At 45.1% G+C, this 20,397-nt stretch overlaps 1 protein-coding gene across 27 annotated transcripts in view; it reads right to left on the bottom strand.

Moving 5' to 3' along the window:
- ZMYND8 (zinc finger MYND-type containing 8) overlaps positions 1–20,397 on the bottom strand; it is a 148,413-nt gene that overhangs the window by 51,595 nt on the left and 76,421 nt on the right. For all 27 annotated transcript variants that reach the window (XM_050745139.1, XM_050745131.1, XM_050745143.1 and 24 more), the window contains 3 exons: positions 19,890–20,005; positions 14,321–14,802; positions 567–707 (listed from right to left, as the gene is read on the bottom strand). In XM_050745139.1, the coding sequence (XP_050601096.1) occupies positions 567–707; positions 14,321–14,802; positions 19,890–20,005 (739 nt within the window). The remainder of the gene's footprint in view (positions 1–566; positions 708–14,320; positions 14,803–19,889; positions 20,006–20,397) is intronic.

The raw sequence follows: 20,397 nt of genomic DNA, 5'->3' as shown, positions 1-20,397 counted from the left end.
TTTACAAATAGAACAGGGTTAATGTGGTCAAGGGCAAATGAGGTGGAAACACTGGCCTGGATAAAAGCACTTTGGGCCGGGCATGGTGGTTTATGCCCGTCATCCCATTACTTTTGGAGGCAGAGGTGGGTGGATCACCTGAGGTCAGGGGTTTGAGACCAGCCTGGCCAACATGGTGAAACTCTGTCTCCGCTAAAAATACAAAACTTAGCCAGGTGGGGTGGCACATTCCTGTAATCTTAGCTACTCAGGAGGCTGAGGCAGGAGAATTGCTTCAACCCAGGAGGCATACATTGCAGGGAGCAGAGATCGCAGCACCATTGCACTCTAGCCTGGCTAACAAGAGCGAAACTCCTTCTCAAAAAACAGAAGTAATTTGTATGTCAATAAGCCCCAGGAAAGTCCGTCCTTGTTCTTTTCACAGATCTTTTATCACCTTCATCCACTGAAACTTTTGCATTTTTTGCATACAGAAAAGAGTTGAAGGTTCAAGAACCACATACAAAAGAGGATACGTCATTTGCAAAAATATCCACAGAAAGATACTGGCAAAAATTCCAACTGACCCAGGTTCAGATTCAGGATGCTGCCAGTGGTGGAGGTTTTGTCCGTTTTCGTCATGATAGGAGTTGACAGTTGAGGAGAGAAGGGCTTTGGGCTGCCGGATAAACTCCCTGCTTGTCCCGTCTTGGTGGAGGCTGGTGAAGCTGAAAAAGTATGGCAGTGTTAAAAGACAGGTTTACAAATAAGTAAAATGCGTAGGTGTGGCGTAGGGAGAGAATGGAGAGATTATGAAATTGTGTTTGATTTCAACAAGGCCGCTACAGCATCACGGATGGGGTGGGGTGGGGCGTGGCAGGTTGGCCATTCATTTTCAGCAAAGGGCTTTAACCCGACATGAAACCGTTAAAGCCACAAATGAAGACGGTCTCCCCAGTTACTCTATTAAGCACAAAGCTCTAAGACAAATCGGCTAAGCTGCCACTGAAATTGGTTTGGCCCATTCACGGGTATAAATCTCAACATAAATAGCGATTAAACCAACCCCCACATGGTCCAGATGCAGAAAACGGGAGCCAGCCTTACAAATGCTTGTCATTCATTTGTGGAAAGACACCATGGCCAGCTCGCATGCAGCCGCTGCACCTGCCAGGGACCAACTTGGTCCCTTGGGAAATCTCCAGCTCCCATTTCAAAAGTTCTTGAGGCTGTGTAAAGCCAAACCCAGTACCAGATGCAGTGAGGGAGACGTTGGTAAATTATGTCCTTCTTTACCGTATTTCAAACTTTTACGGGAGGAGAGAGAACTGTACCTATGCCTAAGGCTTTTAAAAATACCTTAAAATGACCTACAACCTGCTTCTCCTCTGCCTTATGTCACAGGGCTAGGACAAGAAACCACTTACGTTTAAAAAAAGCAAGCATTCATAGGGGCCAACGAGCGTCCCAAAGATCCTTCAAATCCTGCCCCTTTGCCCTTGCCCCTCCATGGTAGTGGGACTGTCCTGTTAATGCCTCTTAGGTCCATTTAAAAACAGCTGGGACTAAAGGCATCGCTGACAACAATGACAGCCAACTCTTCCAAGAAGAGCAAGAAACATTCTGAGGTGATCTGGTGCTTGAAAGAAATTTCTGGATGGCAAATTGGAGCTAGGAACTGAGACTTCCCAGGGTCTTCGAAAATGCTGGGACACTTGTGTGGGCACTTGCCTCAGTTTCCTCACCTGACAAATTAGAAAACTCAGAACAAGGCTTCAGTGTGTTAAAACTCACACATCACTCGGCTGGTGAATCCAAGTGAGCTAGGCAACTCTGATGCCAGGACCTGCCTGCATTACTGTTAATGTAATATAGTGGGAAAGACTCCAGACGTAAAGAGGCCTGGATTCAAGCACGGATCAGAAGCCAGACACCGTGGATTCAAGCTCTGGCTCAGCTGCTGCCCTGCTGTGTAACCCTGGGCCAGTTACTGGCACCTCTGCCTCTCTCTTCCTGGCAACAGCAAAGAGAAACACTAATAATATGATACAAAGGGACAATAACAGTAGCTACATCTCATCAGGCTGCTGTGAGGATTAAATCAATCATCTGAACAGTGCCTGGCATCCAGTAAGTACTCTGTTACTTGCTATTAAAGTGGTTTTATTTTCTATTTTCCCATTAACCTCCAGGGCTTTGGGGTTATCCTCTGAACCACTGATTCTCAGCTATGAGCAGTTCTTCTCTCCAGGGCACACTGGGCATTGCATCCAGACATTTTAAGAGAGTGGGGGGTTGCTACTGGCATCTAGGAGCCAGAGACTAAAAAGGTGCTAAATCTTCTACAATGCACACAGCGGCCCCCAACAAGAAAGAGTTATCTGGCCCCGAACATCAACAGTGCTGAAACTGACACACCACATAGGGATGAAGTAGGCATGCAGCTGGGAATCCTCTTCCTCATCCGGAAATGAGAAGGGAGTGAGGATCAATGTCTTTGATCTATGTCAATTGGTGCCCAGCAAGTGCTCAATAAATATGAGAAATTGTTTTAAGAAATAAGTTTTCTTTGTTTTCGTTTTTTTTGAGATGGAGTCTCACTCTGTCACCCAGACTGGAGTGCAGTTGTGCCATCTCGGCTCACTGAAACCTCTGCCTCCTAGATTCAAGTGATTCTTCTGCCTCAGCCTCCTGAATAGCTAGAATTTCAGGCTCCTGCTACCACACCCAGCTATTTTTTGTATTTTTAGTAGTGACAGGGTTTCACCATGTTGGCCAGGCTGGTCTGGAATTCCTGGCCTCAAACCATGCGCCCACCTCAGCCTCCCAAAGTGCAGGGATTACAGGCATGAGCCACTGTGCCCAGCCTAGAATTAAGTTTTTAAAACAATAAATTTCTGTTTTACTGCAAGAATTAATAGAATTGGCCTAGCACATGGCATGCCACATTCCTTCACTGGGGGGTTGCTATTATTACTAGTCCTATCACTGGTACTGTAAGAAGTAGAACTGAAGTGTTTGTTACACAAAGAAACAAGAAAAGGCCAGCTGTGGTGGTTCACCCCTGTAATCCCAGCACCTTGGGAGGCTGAGGTGGAAGGATCACTTGAGCTCGGAAGTTCGAAACCAGCCTGGGAAACATGGCGAAACCTCGTCTCTACTAAAAATACAAAAAATTTAGCCGGGCATGGTGGCACATGCCTGTAGTCCCAGCTACTTGGGAGACCCAGCTACTTGGGAGACTGAGATGGGAGGATCCATTGAGCCTGGGAGGTCAAGACCGCAGTGAGCCGTGATCATGCCACTGCACTCCAGCCTGGGACAGAGAGGGAGATCCTGTCTCAAAAAAAAAAGAGAATATATGAAAATAAAGGCATTTTAAGAGAAGTATTACCAATAAAATCTTTAGCATTCGAATTTTTAACATTATCAATTCATTTATGTTCTACCTCATTCCAAAAGCAATTTGCAGCTGCTCAAATATCTGTGTAATACATTTCCCTTGAGGATTCAAGATCGTGGCTTCTCTAATTGTATTCCTAATTGTATTCCTGTAAGCAAGCTAGCAAGGTCTAACAGGAAGGGCCTTCCTATACTATCGAGTACCCTGCTTGGGACTGCAGAGAACTTTGACAAGGACGCCAAACCCTAAAGGGTAGCAGGAACAAACAAACAAACAAAAGCAAGCAAAGATGCCGTTGGGCATAGAACACAGCCAAGTGAACCCACATTTTCCTGCTCGACAGGTCAAGTTTGATTGTTTGTTTGTTTGTTTTGAGACAAGTCTTGCTCTGTTGCCAAGGCTGGAATGCAGTGGGGCGATCTCAGCTCACTGCAACCTCCGCCTGCCAGGTTCAAGCAATTCTCCTGCCTCAGCCTCCCAAGTAGCTGAGGCTACAGGTGTGTGCGCCACCATGCCCAGCTAATCTTTTTGTATTTTTAGTAGAGACGGGGTTTTGCCACGTTGGCCAAGCTGATCTCGAACTCCTGACCTCAGGTGATCCACCTGCCTCGACCTCCCAAAGTGCTAGGATTACAGGTGTGAGCCACCATACCCAGCCTATTTTTATAATTCTGTATATACATTCATGTGTGCTAAAAAAATAACAACTAGAACAAGCCTTTAGTTTGAGATATATTTCCTTTGTTAATAAACAAGTGTTGAGATTTAAGAGGTATGTTCTAAATATTAAAAAATGGTTTTAAGCATAGCACTTGGATATGGCAAGAACAAGCGTGGCGGGAAAACACTGGCTTCCCATGGAGATGGGTCTGGTTCATGCTCCCTAGCCAGTAAAGAGCAGGGCCTATTCTCCTAAGGCATCTGGGACTGCAAAGCTTCATGGAGTCAGGAAAAGGACATAGATGACAATCACTAGCAACCCACAAGCCTCACACCGCAAAACCCTCCTCTGCATCTCCCTGAGAAACAGGTCTCCTATGTCTACCTCCTAGTGCCACCAATCCTACCTCCCTCATCTGTGAAACACCCTGCACCTTCCTTGTCCTCCCAATATCATGAATGCCATGGCCACCCACCCAGTGGCTCAAGGCCAAGCATACCTGGATCATTCTTTTTTTGGGGGACGGGAAGGGTGGCGGGGGGAGAGATGGAGTTTCACTCTTGTTGCCCAAGCTGCAGTGCAATGCTGAGATCTCAGCTCACAGCAACCTCCACCTCCCGGGTTCAAACGATTCTCCTGCCTCAACCTCACAAGTAGCTGGGATTACAGGCGCCCGCCACCATGCCCAGCTAATTTTTGTATTTTTAGTAGAGATGGGGGTTTCACCATGTTGGCCAGGCTGATCTCGAACTGGTAACCTCAGGTGATCTACCCACTTCGGCCTCCCAAAGTGCTTGGTGTCAGCCACTACATCCAGCCCATTCTTAATTCCTCCTTTGCTCTCATGCCTGAACTACCCAACTCTTCAGCAAGGTCTCTGCACTCCTCTTCCTAAACATATCCTACATCTCTGCGCTCATCTCCACTTCCACTGCTATCACCCTAGTCCATGCAGTCTCAACAGGGACTGTGTGGCCCCCAATGGGGCAAAAATAATTCTTGGGGCGGTGAAAAAATCTTACTATTCCGTTTATGTACAAAGCACGTGTGTGTGTGTGTGTGTGTGTGTGTGTGTGTGTGTGTGTATGTGTGCATAGACAGTACATAAACAGATCTACAATATTTTCAAATTTCATGAGAGTCCATTCTTAGGTAAGTATCTGCCCAAAATTGAAAATAGGTACCCAAACAAATCCTTGGATACGAATGTGCACAGCAGCACTATTCACAATAGGCAAGAGGCAGAAACAACCGACTGTCCATCAATGGACAAACTGAGGTAGCCACACAATCGAATGTTACTGAGTCACAAAAGGAACGAAGTTCTGATATGTGCTGCAGTGTGGCTGACTTAAAAACATGATGCTGAGTCAAGGGAACCAGACACAAAAGGCCCGTGTTCTTTCATTTCACTGAAACAAAATACCCAGAATAGGTAAGTTAATTCAAACAGAACAAAAATTGGTGGTTGTCAGGGGCAGGCTGTGGGGTGAGAGGTAGCGGTGGAATTTTGTGGGGGACGGGGAGTGGCTGTTTAGTGGGTACAGGGTTTTATTTTGGAGTGTCAGAAATGTTTTAGAACTAGATAGAGGTGATGGCTGCACAGCACTGTGAATGCACTAAATGCCACTGATCTGTTTAAAATGGTAAATTTTATGTTATGTGAATTTGACCTCAATTTTTTAAAAGATCTCAAGAGGAGTAATTACGAAGAAAATGTCTAAAATGGTGTGGGGCGGGGGAGGGGGGGCCGGCGCGGCAATTTAAACACTAGGCAACACTGCCCTGCCCATCATTTCCCACAGAGACCCCGTAAGCACTTCCCACAGGTCTCCCCACCACGTGCACGGCGCCCTTCTCCCAGGGCACTCTCCACACAGCAGCCAGGGCAGAACCCCTGAAATGACGGCATATTGCTCCATCACCTAAAACCATCCAGAAGCACCTCATTCCCCAGAATAAAATGGCCCTGAAAGAGCAGGATCTGCGCTGGCCAGCAGGCGTCCAGGATACCTCTGGATGCTTATCAGGTGCCTAATATATTTATTGAATGAGCAGTGCATAAAATAGTTGAAAAAGGAGGTGTCCATTTCTCTTTTCACTACTATGGTCATGATAAGCAATAAACAATGACGAGGCCGGTCGCGGTGAGTCACTACTGGTCCAGCACTTTGGGAGGTGGAGGCAGACGCATCACTTGGGGTCAGGAGTTTGAGACCAGCCTGGCCAACATGGTGAAGCCCCATCTCTATTAAAAATACAAAAACTAGTCGGGCGTGGTGGTGCACAGCTGTAACCCCAGCTGTTCAAGAGGCTGAGACAGGAGAATCGCCTGAACCTGGGATGCGGAGGTGGCAGTGAGCCGAGACTGCACCACTGCACTCCAGCCTGAGTGACAGAGACTCCGTCTCAAAAAAAAAAAAAAAAAAAAAAAAAAAAAACCAGAAACAATGACAACCAGATAAAACCTTTTTCATACAAAAATATCAAATTAAACAAGCTCCCCAATGTTATACATCAACTAAAAACAAAATGCTTGCTAAGAGAGTGATTAACAATCCGAAGAAGAGATATGACAAGGGCTGGTGCAGTGGCTCACACCTGTAATCCCAGCACTTTGGGAGGCCAAGGAGGACAGATCACCTGAGGTCAGGAGTTCGAGACCAGCCTGGCCAACATGGCAAAACCCCATCTCTACTAAATATACAAAAATCAGCCAGGTGTGGTGGCACATGCCTGTAATCCCAGCTACTTGGGTGGCAGAGGCAAGAGACTGCTTAAACCTAGGAGGTGGAGGTTGCAGTGAGCCAAGATCACGCCACTGCACTCCAGCCTGGGCAACAGAGCGAGATTCCATCTCGCGGGGGGGGGGGGGGGGAAACAGGTATGACTAAGCAGATCACAAAAAAATCCAAGTCAATATACATGAGGGTGTGGGTGGTACTGGCATGGAGGTCAGAGATGGTGCTCAGCATCCTAGGTGCACAGAACAGCCTCACAATTGAGAATTACCTGGCCCTAAATGTCGATGGTCCTGAGGTTGAGAAAAACCTGATTCGAATCACTCCAGACATTTCAAAAGCAAAAAGACTTGGAAATGCTTCTTTCAATTAAACTTTGAAACAGATGCCAATCCTTTTATAAAGCCATACATCTTGCCCAAAGGAAGAACTAATTGCCTTTGAAGTCACAAATAATTTAACCAGATTTCATACTTTGATGTACAATTCACAAGTGTGGGCTAAAACACATCATTTATTATCTACATTTATAAAATCCTAGCCTGCGTGAAGGGCTTTTCTGACTACAGTAGGAAACATGAGCCTTGAAATTAAATTAGGAAAAAAATGTCCATTCCCTCCCATGTACCCCAGCACTCTGGGCAGGGTGGAGAGGTGGAGTGAATGATTCATGCTAAACGTCCCCCACTTATAAAACCTCAGAAACAACCTGTACGTTCAAAGTGCCGCACCTTGCGCAACTCCTATGGTGCCATGCACAGATGAGCAGAGCATGGCCAGATGGTCTAGGATGGGTCAGGAGGTGTTGGTAAAAATGCTGTTTTGAAGGGTTATTCACTAACACAGAAACATATTCAGAATACAAGGATATGGACCAGACATGGTGCCTCATGCCTATTATCCCAACATTTTGGGAGGCTGAGGCAGGCACATCATTTAAGCCCAGGAGTTTGAGACTAGCCTGGGTAACACAGCAAGACATCATCTCTACAGGGGAAAAAAAATTTTTTTTCGCCTTTCCCCTGCCCTGAAAAAGCAGGATCTGCGCTGGCCAGATTTTTAAATAAATGGGCACCACCACGCCCGACTAATTTTTGTACTTTTAATAGAGATGGGGTTTCACCATGTTGGCCAGGCTGGTCTCAAACTCCTGACCCCAAGTGATGCGTCTGCCTCCGCCTCCCAAAATGCTGGACCAGTAGTGACTCACCGCGACCAGCCTCGTCATTGTTTATTGCTTATCATAACCATAGTAGTGAGAAGAGAAATGGAGACCTCAAGGTGTGGTGGTGCACACTTGTACTCCTAGCTACGTAGGAGGCTGAGGCAGCGGGAACTGCTTGAACCCAAGAGTTGAAGGCTACAGTGAGCCATGATCACACAACTGAACTCCAGCCTGAGTGAGACTGTGATCCTGTCTCTTAAAAAAAAAAATCCCAGTTACTTGGGAGGCTGAGGCAAGAGAATCGCTTGAATCCAGGTGGTGGAGGGTTACAGTGAGTCGAGATAGTGCCATTTTCTCCAGCCTGGAAGACAAGAGTGAAACTCGATCTCAAAAAAAAAAAAAAAAAAAAAAAAAAAGCTTTTTTTAATGTATAAAAATAAAAAATAAAAAAGAATACAAGGTTAAGCTTTAAAAAAATAAATTCTACAGTCTACACCAGACATTGCAAACAGGTGATCCATGAACCAAGCAGTTCACAGGTGCATTTAATGTGACGTAGCTTTTATTTATTTAAAAATGTGAGCCAGTACATAAAAGTTGATAGCTGGGTGTGGTGGTATGTGCCTGTAGCCCCAGCTACTCAGGAGGCTAAGGCAGGAGGATTGCTTAAACCCCAAGAGTCTGAGGCCAGCCTGGGCAACATAGTGAGGACCCTGTCTCTTTTAAAAAAAAAAAAAAAAAAAAAAAAAAAAAGCTGGAGTAGTTCCCATTTTTTTTAATTTGAAGCTTCTCTTGAAAAACCAGAAATCGGCCGGGCACAGTGGCTCACGCCTGTAATCCCAGCACTTTGGGAGGCGGAGGTGGGAGGATCACGAGGTCAGGAGATCGAAACCATCCAGGCTAACATGGTGAAACCCTGTCTCTATTAAAAATACAAAAAATTAGCCGGGCATGGTGGCGGGCGCCTTTAGTCTCAGCTACTCAGGAGGCTGAGGTAGGAGAATGGCATGAACCTGGGAGGTGGAGCTTGTAGTGAGTCGAGATCTGGGCAACAGAGTGAGACTCTATCTAAAAAAAAAAAAAAAAAGAAAAGAAAAAAGAAAAACCAGAAATCTCTCAATACGGAGCCCATACTCCTATGTGGCAAGAACCAGCAGGAGGAAAAGGTCTCTGGTCCCTTTCAGAAAGGCACAACTCTCTAGCTCAACGTCTTGGGAGCTCGTGACCTATTAGCCGTGTATAACACTTACGGGTAACATGGGTGTGTAAAACTTACCCAAGAGCTAATGACTCTTCTGATGCATGGTGCGTGCTAGCATTTGCACTACTGTATTTCCTTATGAAAGAGCTCATTGTACCACTAAAGTAGCCACAAGCTGCTGTAGTACCTCTAGCATGCACTATGTATCAGAAGAGTCCCTACCCCTTGAGTTAAGTGTTATACACCCATGTGCACACACAAGCACAGGATGTGTACCAGGTATGGTGAGAAATGTATGTCTGCTTTCATTCATCCCAGTCTCTACCTAGCACTCCCCAACCTCACTCACTGCCGTATCTGCCTGATCCCTGTATTTGAGCTTTCAGTTTAACAGTAGGACTTATAAACCAACATAGAAAAAGCTCTGGAAACACAATCTAAGGGCTGGCTGTGGGAGGTGGGATTATCAGTGACTTTATTTTATTGACTGATTGATTGATTGAGATGGAGTCTTGCTCTGTCACCCAGGCTGGAGTGCAGTGGCGCCATGTCAAGCTCACTGCAACCTCCGCCTCCCGGGTTCAAGTGATTCTCCTGCCTCAGTGTTGTATATAGTTGGGACTAAAGGTGTGTGCCACCACACCTGGCCAATTTTTTGTATTTTTAGTAGAGATGGGGTTTCACCATGTTGGCCAGGCTGGTCTCAAACTCCTGACCTCAAGTGATCCGCCCACCTTGGCCTCCCAAAGTGCTGGAATTACAGGCATGAGCCACTGCACCCGGCCATCAGTGACTTTAAATTCTGTAATTAAGAACTATTTTACGAGAAAAACATATTGATTTCATAATTATTTTAAAAAGGGAGTTTATGAAACTTTTCCTTTCTTTTTTTTTTTTGAGACAGTTTTACTCTGTTGCCCAGGCTGGAGTACAGTGGTGCAATCTCAGCTCACTGCAAGCTCTGCCTCCCGGATTCAAGCAATTCTCCTGCCTCAGCCTCCCGAGTAGCTGGGATTACAGGCGCATGCCACCATGCCTAGCTAATTTTCTGTATTTTTAGTAGAGATGGGGTTTAGCAGAGATGTGTTAGCCAGGATGGTCTTGATCTCCTGACCTCAAGTGATCCGCCCTGCCTCGGCCTCCCAAAGTGCTGGGATTACAGGTGTGAGCCACCACACCCAGACCCTCTTTCCTTTCTTAAATGGTAACCCGCAGTGTAGCTACAAGACCAAAGGACCATTAGCCCAGAGGGTGGTGAATGTCAGGCCCCCCGACTCTGACTGTAATAGATATTAATAACTTACACTGAGATCGTGCAAGCAAATACCACTGAAGGTAACCATTCTGGCCAGGAGGTCTACATAAAGGGGGAACTACAAAAATCACTGAAAATATTAACCACTTAGGTCATCTAGCTAGCAAGATTATAGGACACTGTGAGTTAAAGGCTTCTGGCTGAGCAAAGTGCTCCTTAGAAAGCTAAATATCCAGTTCTAAGGATTATAGGCACACAGCTCTGAGTTCTCCAATCTTCTAAACAAAAACAAGATTTCTACACTGTTGTAAAAGTTTTACGTAATAACATTTCAATCTGTAGTTTTATGTTGCTGGTTACAAAACTTTCACTAGTGAGGCTACTTCTATTATTTTCTATTCTACGACACTGCAATTTTTTTACACGATTTTGGATGAACTACTGCCTTATCTCAATTATATTATCCTGACTGTGGAAGCATTTAAATACAAATTTCCCGTCTCCCTCCACTAAATACTATTATCACTGCTAACAGCAGAGGGCAGTAGGGTGCAGAGAAAGGAAACCAGTCTGGATACAGAATCTGGCTGTGGGGACTTTCACACCTCCCTTACACTCGCATGGCTCTCAATTTGCCTTCTGTAAAATGGGGAGACTGACTCAGTTTCTTCCAATCCTCTTAGTCTGTAATAGTGGTTGGCAAACTACAGCTCAAGGGTGAAACTGGGCATACCACCTGTTCCTGCCTGGCCTGCAAGCGAAGAAAGGTATTTTAACATTTTTTTAATGGTTGGGGGGAAAAGAATTAATAGCTCATGAAACATGCAACTTATATGAAATTTAAATTCCAGTGTCTGGACACCTTGGGAGACCGAGGGGGGCGGATTACCTGAGGTCAGGAATTTGAGACCAGCCTGGCCAACATGGTGAAACCCTGTCTCTACTAAAAATACAAAGAACAGCTGGGCATGGTAGCACACGCCTGTAATTCCAGCTACTCGGGAGGCTGAGGTAGGTGGGAGGATTACTTGAACCCAGGAGGTGGAGGCTGCAGTGAGCCGAGATCATGGTACTGCACTCCAGCCTGGGCAACAGAGCAAGACTTCATCTCAAAAAATACAAAAATTTAAATAAATAAATAAATTCCAGTATCCATTAAAAAAGTTTTAATGGAACTCAGCCACACACTGTCTATGGCTGCTCTATTTTCTTCTATCTAGCTAGCTATCTGTTTATTGAGCTGGGGTCTCACTCTATTGTCCAGGCTGGAGTGCAGTGGCACAATCATAGGTCATTGTGGCCTCAAGCTCCTAGGCTCAACTGATCCTCCCAGCTCAGCTTCCTCAGTAGCTGGGACTACAGCAGCTTGTGACTACTTTAGTGCAACAATGACTGAATAGTTGCAGAGTTGGAAAAAAGACCCAAATAGCCTAAAATACATACTATCTGGCCCCTGACAGAAAAGGGGGCAATTTGTAAGAGTAAAATAATTTTCAGTATCACTGTCTCTTCCTACACTACACATTGGCTAATTCATGATTACTAAAATGACCTAAGCACATACCAGCAAGGAGATTATATTTTAGGAAAGGGACTTTAAAGTCTACTCAAATGGGGGATTCCACTAACTTCTCACCTAAAAAGCCACTCAAAGAATGAGGTATTTTTCCAGGAAGTCTGATGTCATTATCTTTCTCCTTTGGTACCTCCCAAGCGAAGAGAAAAGCTAAATTAAACACATTATCCCTGTTCTTATATTCCTATAAAACTGAATTTTTTGAAATGTGGTGCAGGAGAACCAATAGTCGTATATATGCCACATTTCATTTTACTAGTTATGTATTAATTTCACATACATTAGGAAAAACCACAACAAGCAATTTAAACACATGAGCCTATACATTGTGTTTAGCTTAGGACAAAGCTGCATTACAATTTTAATATTTAAGTATGTAATAAAATATGGCAGAAAACCATGGCAATGAAAGTTTAGGCAACACTAATTCACAAAGTCGCTGCCAAGGTTAAAATTTAAAACATTTCCTGAAAAGCATGCTCTTTATGGGAACTAATGTGCCCAAGGGTTTGTGTAATTAACTACCATGTTTTGTGAACTTGGCTTAAATGGAACTGTGTCATGGAACAAAGTAAGCTTTTAAGGACTTTGGTCAGAAACAAGGGGGTAAAAAGGAAGACTTTTCTGAAACTGTGTCAACACAAATTATGTCAATTCCAAAACAAAACTCTACGACTCAACCATGAGTATCTAGGACCACATGGCTATGAATCAGAACGACAGAAAGACAGACTGCAGCCTTTATTTTACAGAACCAAAAGCCACAGGCTCTCTCTACCCCTCCTACTACCATCTGGGGAGCAGCTAGAAGCAGTTCTTGAAAATAAACCAAGGAAAAGAAAAAAGAAAAAAAATGTCCCAAGAAACAACACAAGCAAAGTCAGAAGAATTATTTGAGTTCACAACTGACTAAGTTCTTATTATTTTAACTTTTGGGGACATTCATGGTATCTTAAAGAACTGATGTTTGCTCCTTAAAGAATTCCTGTGTGAAGGAAGGGAGGGAGAAAGGGAGGGAGAGAGAGAGACTAAGGAAGGAAGTTGAGTGTGAAAGGCTGTCCAAGGTTAAGTCTTTGGCCAGAAGCCTAAACCTGGTACTCCAACCTGCTTTATTCATTCTAGAAAATCTTCTAAGACATTTTAGCCTGACATTTAATAATTGGAGATTCTACTTAAAAACCTGACATTTAAGAATTAGAGGTTTTACTTAAAAACTCAGACTTTGGGCCAAGCCCAGTGGCTCACACCTGTAATCCCAGCACTTTGGAAGCCCAAGGCGGGTGGATTACTCGAAGTCAAGAATTCGAGACCAGCCAGGCCAACATGGTGAAACCCCATCTCCACTAAAAATACAAAAATTAGCTGGACTCAATGGTGCGCACCTGTAATCCCAGCTACTCGGGAGGCTGAGGAACAATAATCACTTGAACTCAGGAGGTGGAGGTTGCAGTGACCTGACATGGTGCCACTGCACTCCAGTCTGGGTAATAGAGCGAGACTATATCTCAAAAAAAAAAAACCAACAGAACAATGACACAACTACTAAAGGATATGACCTTTAAGGGAATGGGATCACGCTAGGAAGACAGAGCACTATTATTTTTTACCTTTTTTTGTTTGTTTGTTTTTTGAGACAGGGTCTCACAAGGGGTCACACTTCACCTTCAGGCTGGAATATAGTAGCGCAATCATGGCTCACTGCAGCCTCAACCTCCCGGGCTCAGGCAATCCTCCCACCTCAACTATAGTCCCAGAGTAGCTAGGACTACAGACACATGCCACCACGACCAGCTAATTTTTGTATTTTTGGTAGAGACAAGGTTTTTGCCATGTTGCCCATGTTGTTGCATGGTCTGGAACTCCCGAGCTAAAGCAATCTGACTGCCTTGCCCTCCCAAAGTGCTGGGACTACAAGGCATGAGTCACAGCGCCTAGTCAAGTATTATTTTTTATAATATGTGTTTCTCTCACATTTGTGCCATTTAGTGTGACTGTAGGGTTTTGATAGAAAAATGCAATTTCAACTAAAAATTATTTGTGTTATGGAAAGTCAATAATCCAAAATGCAGTGACATTTGAACAGAACGCCAAAAGATTTCTGGCCATCTCCATCTACTTCTAGGTATAACCTCCAGGTGGCCTTTTGGAGACACTTTTCTCATTTCTGGGTCCCTAGCAGGAAGAATTCCATCTGGTGACTTCTTGAAAATCTGCTCTGTGGTCCCCTACAGTTCCCCACGATTGCTCGATGCTTACCTGCTTGGGCCCACCAGGTGTGTACCCATGGGAAACCCCCGTGTCCAAGGGGCCTCCTCCCCACTTCCCCGCACGGAGCTGACCTGTGCTCTTATCCAGGAAGTCCATGGACTCCTCACTCGCGCTGAAGTGGCTGGATGTGGCCTTCTTCTCGGCATCCTGCTCCACATCAGAGCCTGTGTGCACGGAAGAGTTTGTGCTCATGGGGGAGCGCGGCATATCCGACAAGGAAATCCGGCGGCCTGTGCCCCCACTCAGCACGGGCTTGCTCATCAGGATCTTGGGGGACGCCGTCATGTCAAAGTTGAGCTTGACCTTCTCCTGCTTGTCTATCTTGGCAGTGCCGGCACTGGGGTTGGTGGGATCGAGCAGCATTTGGTACTGGCTGTTGGGTGTGTAGGGTGTCCTGAATGGAGAGTAATTAAAAACCCCAAACTTCCTGCGGATGTTCTCCACGTAAACCTCCATCTCTTGCATGGCACTGTTGAAGATGCTCTTAGTCTTTTTCACAGAAAAAGGAATTTCTTTAGACATGAGGTAGCAATTATTTATTGGAACCCAGGCCCTAGGAGGGCAAAAGATAGAGAGAGTTTAAGTCAACTTCAGTAATTTCGAAGACTGCTTTTTTCTTGATGTGAACCAAATTAGCCAAGCATGTTTGCCAAGATTCTTACTCTATTTAAAAAAAAAAAAAAAAAAAAAAAAAAAAAAAAAAAACTTGGTTTGAAGGATTAATTACTGATCCATTTAACAAGCAAGTTCTACCATAACAGAACATGAACAACAAAACTTCAGCTAAAACATTTAAAGGTGCAATAGACTTAGTCATTGTGAGCCATTAAAGAAACAATCCTCTTTGGTTTTCTCTTGGTAGAGAAAAATAAATCAGCCACTGCATCCGACAACACTTCTGAAAAGAGACTTATTCCTCAGGTCGCACTCAGACATAAAGAGTTTCCTCTTCCCACTGCCATTCTAAATAGGACCAGAAGGAAACTTTGGAATACTGCGTTCCTAAAAGAAGGCACATGTTTTTGAATGTGAGATAATTCACATAGAAAATCACTGAAAAAGGAGCCCATTAGCCTCCAAGCGTATACTTTCCACCCCCAATCCCAGGCCAGTTCCATCTTCCTAACGTCCATACCCCACTGGCCTCAACACAGTTCCTGGCTGGGAAAACTGGTGAGAATAAGCTTTCCAAGGAGGGCTTTCGTGGGGGATTTTTTGGTTTATAATTTATTTATTTATTTATTTGAGACGGAGACCCGCTCTGTCGCCCAGGCTGGAGTGCAGTGGCACTATCTCAGCTCACCACAACCTCTGCCTCCTGGGGTTCAAGCAATTCTCCTGCCTCAGCTTCCCAAGTAGCTGGAACTACAGGTGTGTGCCACCATGCCCAGCTAATTTTTGTATTTTTAGTAGAGATGGTGTTTCACTATATGTTAGCCAGGCTGGTCTTGAACTCCTGACCTCGTGATCCACCCACCTCAGCCTCCCAAAGTGCTGGGATTACAGGTGTGAGCCACCGCACCTGGCCTTTTTGGCTTGTTTTTTTAAGAGACTATGTTTCCCTCTGTCACCCAAGCTGTAAAGCAGAAACATGATCAAGGCTCACTACAGCCTCAAACTCCTGGACTCAAGGAATCCTCCCAGATCAGCCTCTCAAGTAGCCTGGGGTACAGGCACACACCACAACACACCCAGATCATTTTTAATTTTTGTATACTTTTGTAGAGATGGGGTCTCGCTACATTACCCAGGATTGTCTTGAACTCCTGAACTCAAGCAATCCTCCCACCTTCGCCCCCCCAAGAGCTGGGATCATAGGTGTGAGCCACCGCACCCAACCTCCAAGGTGGCCTTTTAGATTTCACAGACCACGAACTCAAGCCCGGTAGAAAGCAGTAGGGAACAAAGGGGACTTTGCAGAAGCAGAAAACTCACGTCTGGTGGAAAGGGAGAAAGTGGTAACTACTCAGCTGCTGTCCAAAGCAACCATATAGGAATCTGGACCCAACACTGTCACGTCCTCCAACATTTTAAAGAGAAGAAGGAAAAAGAGACTTCTTATGTTACATTTTACCCCCATTTCAACAGTTGGCATCTAAGAGAAAACAACCCAGGAGAAATAAAGCATATCCCTGGGACAGAATTCAGAATACAGGCGGATTGTTCGCAAGGTTTGGGGATACCAGATCACAACACAAACTAAAACTAAACACCCCAAAAATATCGATCTGCTCTATCAGAGTGCTGGAAATCACCAGCTTCTCATCCATTCTGACTGCTGTCTTTCTGCTGAAACCTGAAAAACCATACCTCCAGCAAGAGGGGCAGAGCAGAACAGAAGCCAGATGCCCTCAAGGTAAGAGTTTGCCTCACGGTGAGATTCTGCGTTCAAAGTGAGTGGGCACAGATCAGGACTACTAGACAGGACAGATCTGAGAAGGCATCGGGGTCTCCAGGGCTGTCCCAGGGCAAATGACTCCCCCTTCCTGAGCTAGTCTCAGCTCTGTCACTGAGAAAAAGGAGAGTAAGTCCTTAACTGGAGAATCAAGAGGCAGGGCCACCAGGAGCTTATCACCAGATGGTCCTGGTATCATAACCTCGAACCCCCCACCTGCTCCACACCCACCTCACCCACACACTTCTGCCCACTATCCAAGGCCCTCACTGTCCCCTCCCTGCAAGTATTTTCCATGAAATTGCTTGGCAGGGAAGAAAAAAAGAGTCTCTTTTCTTTAAAACAAGCCCAGGGCTGGGCATGGTGGCTCACACCTGTAATCCCAGCACTTTGGGAAGCAGAGGTGGAAGTCAGGAGTTCAAGACCAGCCTGGCCAACACAGTGAAACCCCGTCTCTACTAAAAATGGAAAAATTAGCCGGATGTGTCGGCACGCCCCTATAATCCCAACTACTCTGGAGGCTGAGCTGGAAGAATTGCTTGAACAAGTCACTGCACTCCATGCTGGGCGACAAAGCGAGCCCCCACCTCAAATAAATAAATAAATAAATAAATAAAACAAGCCTGGTGACAGAGCAAGACCCCCTTCTCAAATAAATAGATAAATAAAAACAAGCCCAGGAAGTATTTCAAGGGAAATTAGATTTGCTTGACAAAATGAGTCTCTGCAAGGGACAATATCCAGCTTCACATTATCTCAGTTCTAACCCCATGATGGCTTCTCCCTAGCTATGTGACCCTAGGCACTCTCTGACCTTAAGTTTTCTTATTGATAAAACAGACATAAAAGCAGCTTCCACAAAAAAGCTCTTAAAACACTGCCCAGTACATAGTAGGCAATTGGTTGGTGTCCACTTTTTTTTTTTTTTTTTTTTTTTTTTTTACTCTGTAGGCATTTAATAAAATATTTCCTATATTTTTATATAACTGTGCACCTATAATACGAAACTAGGCCAGGCACAGTGGCTTACGCCTGTAATCCCAGCACTCTGGGAGGCCAAGGCAGAATGGATCGGTTGAATCCAGGAGTTCAAGACCAGCCTGGGCAACATGGCGACCCTGTCTCTACTGAAAACACAAAAAATTAGCCGGGCATAGTGGCACATGCCTGTAGACCCAGCTACTTGGGAGGCTGAGGCAGGAGAATGGCTTGAACCCAGGAGGGGGAGACTGCAGTGAGCCGAGATCTCACCACTGCACACACCAGCCTAGGTGACAAACCAAGACTCTGTTCCAAAAAAAAAAAGAATGGTGGTCAGAGACTCCCTGCCCAAAGCCTACTAAAACATCCCAAGACCTCCAAAGTTGTTTCTCTACCACTGTGGAAGGTCCTGAACAACTCCCTACAAGGGATCCCCTCACCCAAAACAAGCCGAACAATGCGGTATACTCCCTTAAAGCAGGTGCTAAGAGGGGCTAGGAAACTGGTGACCATCAGACCCATGCTGCTTTCTTTTTCACAAACAGAAGGGGGTCAGCTTCCACGACAGCTCTCATCCAGAACCGAGACCTAAACACACAAAAGCTTTTGGGAAACAGCTTCTGCACACAGAGCTGACCAACTCACACACCGTTCTTCATGCTCTGTAAGCCACCTTCAGTGGCTGTCTGACGGGTGAGAGAGAGAGGTCCCTGCAGAGCAGTCACAGCTGAGAGACTAGAGCCATCAACCCTAAGAGTCTGGGAATACTGGGTACAAGGGGGTAGGTATTATTTTCTCCGATCCTGCCTGTGTCCTAAGTATATCTACTCATACTGTATCAACCTATAGAGTAAGAATCCCACATCATCAAGATGGTCACATTTGTTATGCTCTGATGAAGAGGAGGGATGTACAGCCTGTCACCAATTCCTCCTGCTCTTCAAATAAAAAAGAAACTCCTGCCTAGCCCTCTAACTGCAGCTCCAAGCATCCTCTCCTCCCCTGACCCTGTTTAAATCCCACTATCCTCCCAGCATTTCCTGAACCCTCTCAGCCTCAGCCCTTCCCCTCCCAAGCCTCTGCTCTTCCTGGTCCCTCATCCCAGATCTTCGTACCAGGCCCCCACCACTACCTCCTGATCTGAGATTATCTTGCCTATTAGTTCACTTGTGTATCATCCTTCTTCCCCGCTAGGATGTCAGCCTTCACATGGGCAGCAACATTGAATCACCAGCCTCCACTACACAGCCTGGCATGCAGCAGGCATCAAATATGTATTTCTTTGAATGAAGGAATAAAGGAATTAAAGTCAAGGTGCAATACTTCCTACCAAATCCAGCACTATCTCAATAACTTCCATTTTGTCTTCTGACAGCAGACTGTTGGGATTCCTAGTACATGAGTTTGCTTTGGGAATTCACTCTTTTGGTCTGCAAGACGACTAGCAAAATTTAGCAGGGGAAACAAATTTCAGCTTCTGGACACTCTGTGTGTGTACATAATTTGTAGTATATGTATCTTAAGTAGTCTCCCCTACACACTAACACGCTTTCTCAAACCAATCGGTAGGGCTTCAAAAGGGTCTTTGCCTTACTTAATCATAACTTGATAAAAAAGAACTAAGATATTAACCACTGCTCATCTCTGCCTACCTATTGTTCTCAAGCACACAGAGGGCTCTGCTCTACAGGGAACTGCTATTAGCTGGAATAATTCACTCTGCGGCGTGCCGAGGGGAAGGGGAGGGCAGGAAGGCTGGGAGGGAGGGCTCACACCTGTCAAAACAGCAACCCCTTATAATTTCCCATTGTAGCTTCAGAGAAAAGGGAACAGGAGAGAACTACTCAGCATGATCATAAGAGATTCATTTACTGGCAATCTAGGAAACTACTTCTAATCTTTGAAAAAATGATTTGGAAAGCAGTTTCCATGGAGGTTTAATTTACTTCAGACACCCCTCCCAAAAACCAAAACAAAACAAAAAAGAAGAGCAGCACTTCAAACAGCCACAGAACCCATTCCAATTTTGGTTTCATCAACAGACCCAGTAAAGTAAGATGACTTTCTAACACACCTGAGAAAACTAGTCCACACCATTACCAAGCTTAACATACCACAGGAAATTTATTTCTACAACAAGATCAATGGTTGGTATCATGACAATAATCAGAATAGTAGCTACAGCCTCCAATTCTTTTCTTACCTAATAACAGTATCAAAGTTCAGTGAAAGCTACATGTTCCAAGCCTGTTATTAACTCCCACCTGTCATGTTGTCCAAAGAATCGGGCATCGACCTGCCCATCTTTATCCCTCAGAGCTTTTGCAGGCCAGAATGGAAACCCCTTCAGTTTGGCCCAGACCAAAGGATGTGGATTGCTCTAGGAAAAGAAAAACAAGATCCAGAGTTTGTACATATCTGACAGCAAGATGCCCACCAAAGTTTGGTATGTGAGGATGAAGCAGGATGGTGGGACATAGGCCATGAGTGGAAAAAGAGTTTCGAGCAGGGTCGGCCCGTGTGGTATTCCCTAAAAGGTGTGTGGCCAAGACACCTGGACAAAACTGCAAACGGAGTTAAATGGTGAAATCAAAAGCTGAATGAAGTCCAGGCACAGTGGCTCACACCTGTAATCCCAGCACTCTGGAAGGCCAAGGCGGTGGATCACTGAGGTCAGGAGTTCGAGACCAGCCTGGCCAACATGGTGAAATCCCATCTCTACTAAAAACAGAAACATTAGCCGGATGTGGTAGCACTGTTAGTTCCAGTTAC

This window comes from Macaca thibetana, chromosome 10 (assembly GCF_024542745.1).
Source record: "Macaca thibetana thibetana isolate TM-01 chromosome 10, ASM2454274v1, whole genome shotgun sequence".
NCBI classification, from domain to species: domain Eukaryota; kingdom Metazoa; phylum Chordata; class Mammalia; order Primates; family Cercopithecidae; genus Macaca; species Macaca thibetana.
The sequence above is the reverse complement of the archived record's forward strand: the minus strand, read 5'-3'. Positions and strand labels throughout refer to the sequence as shown.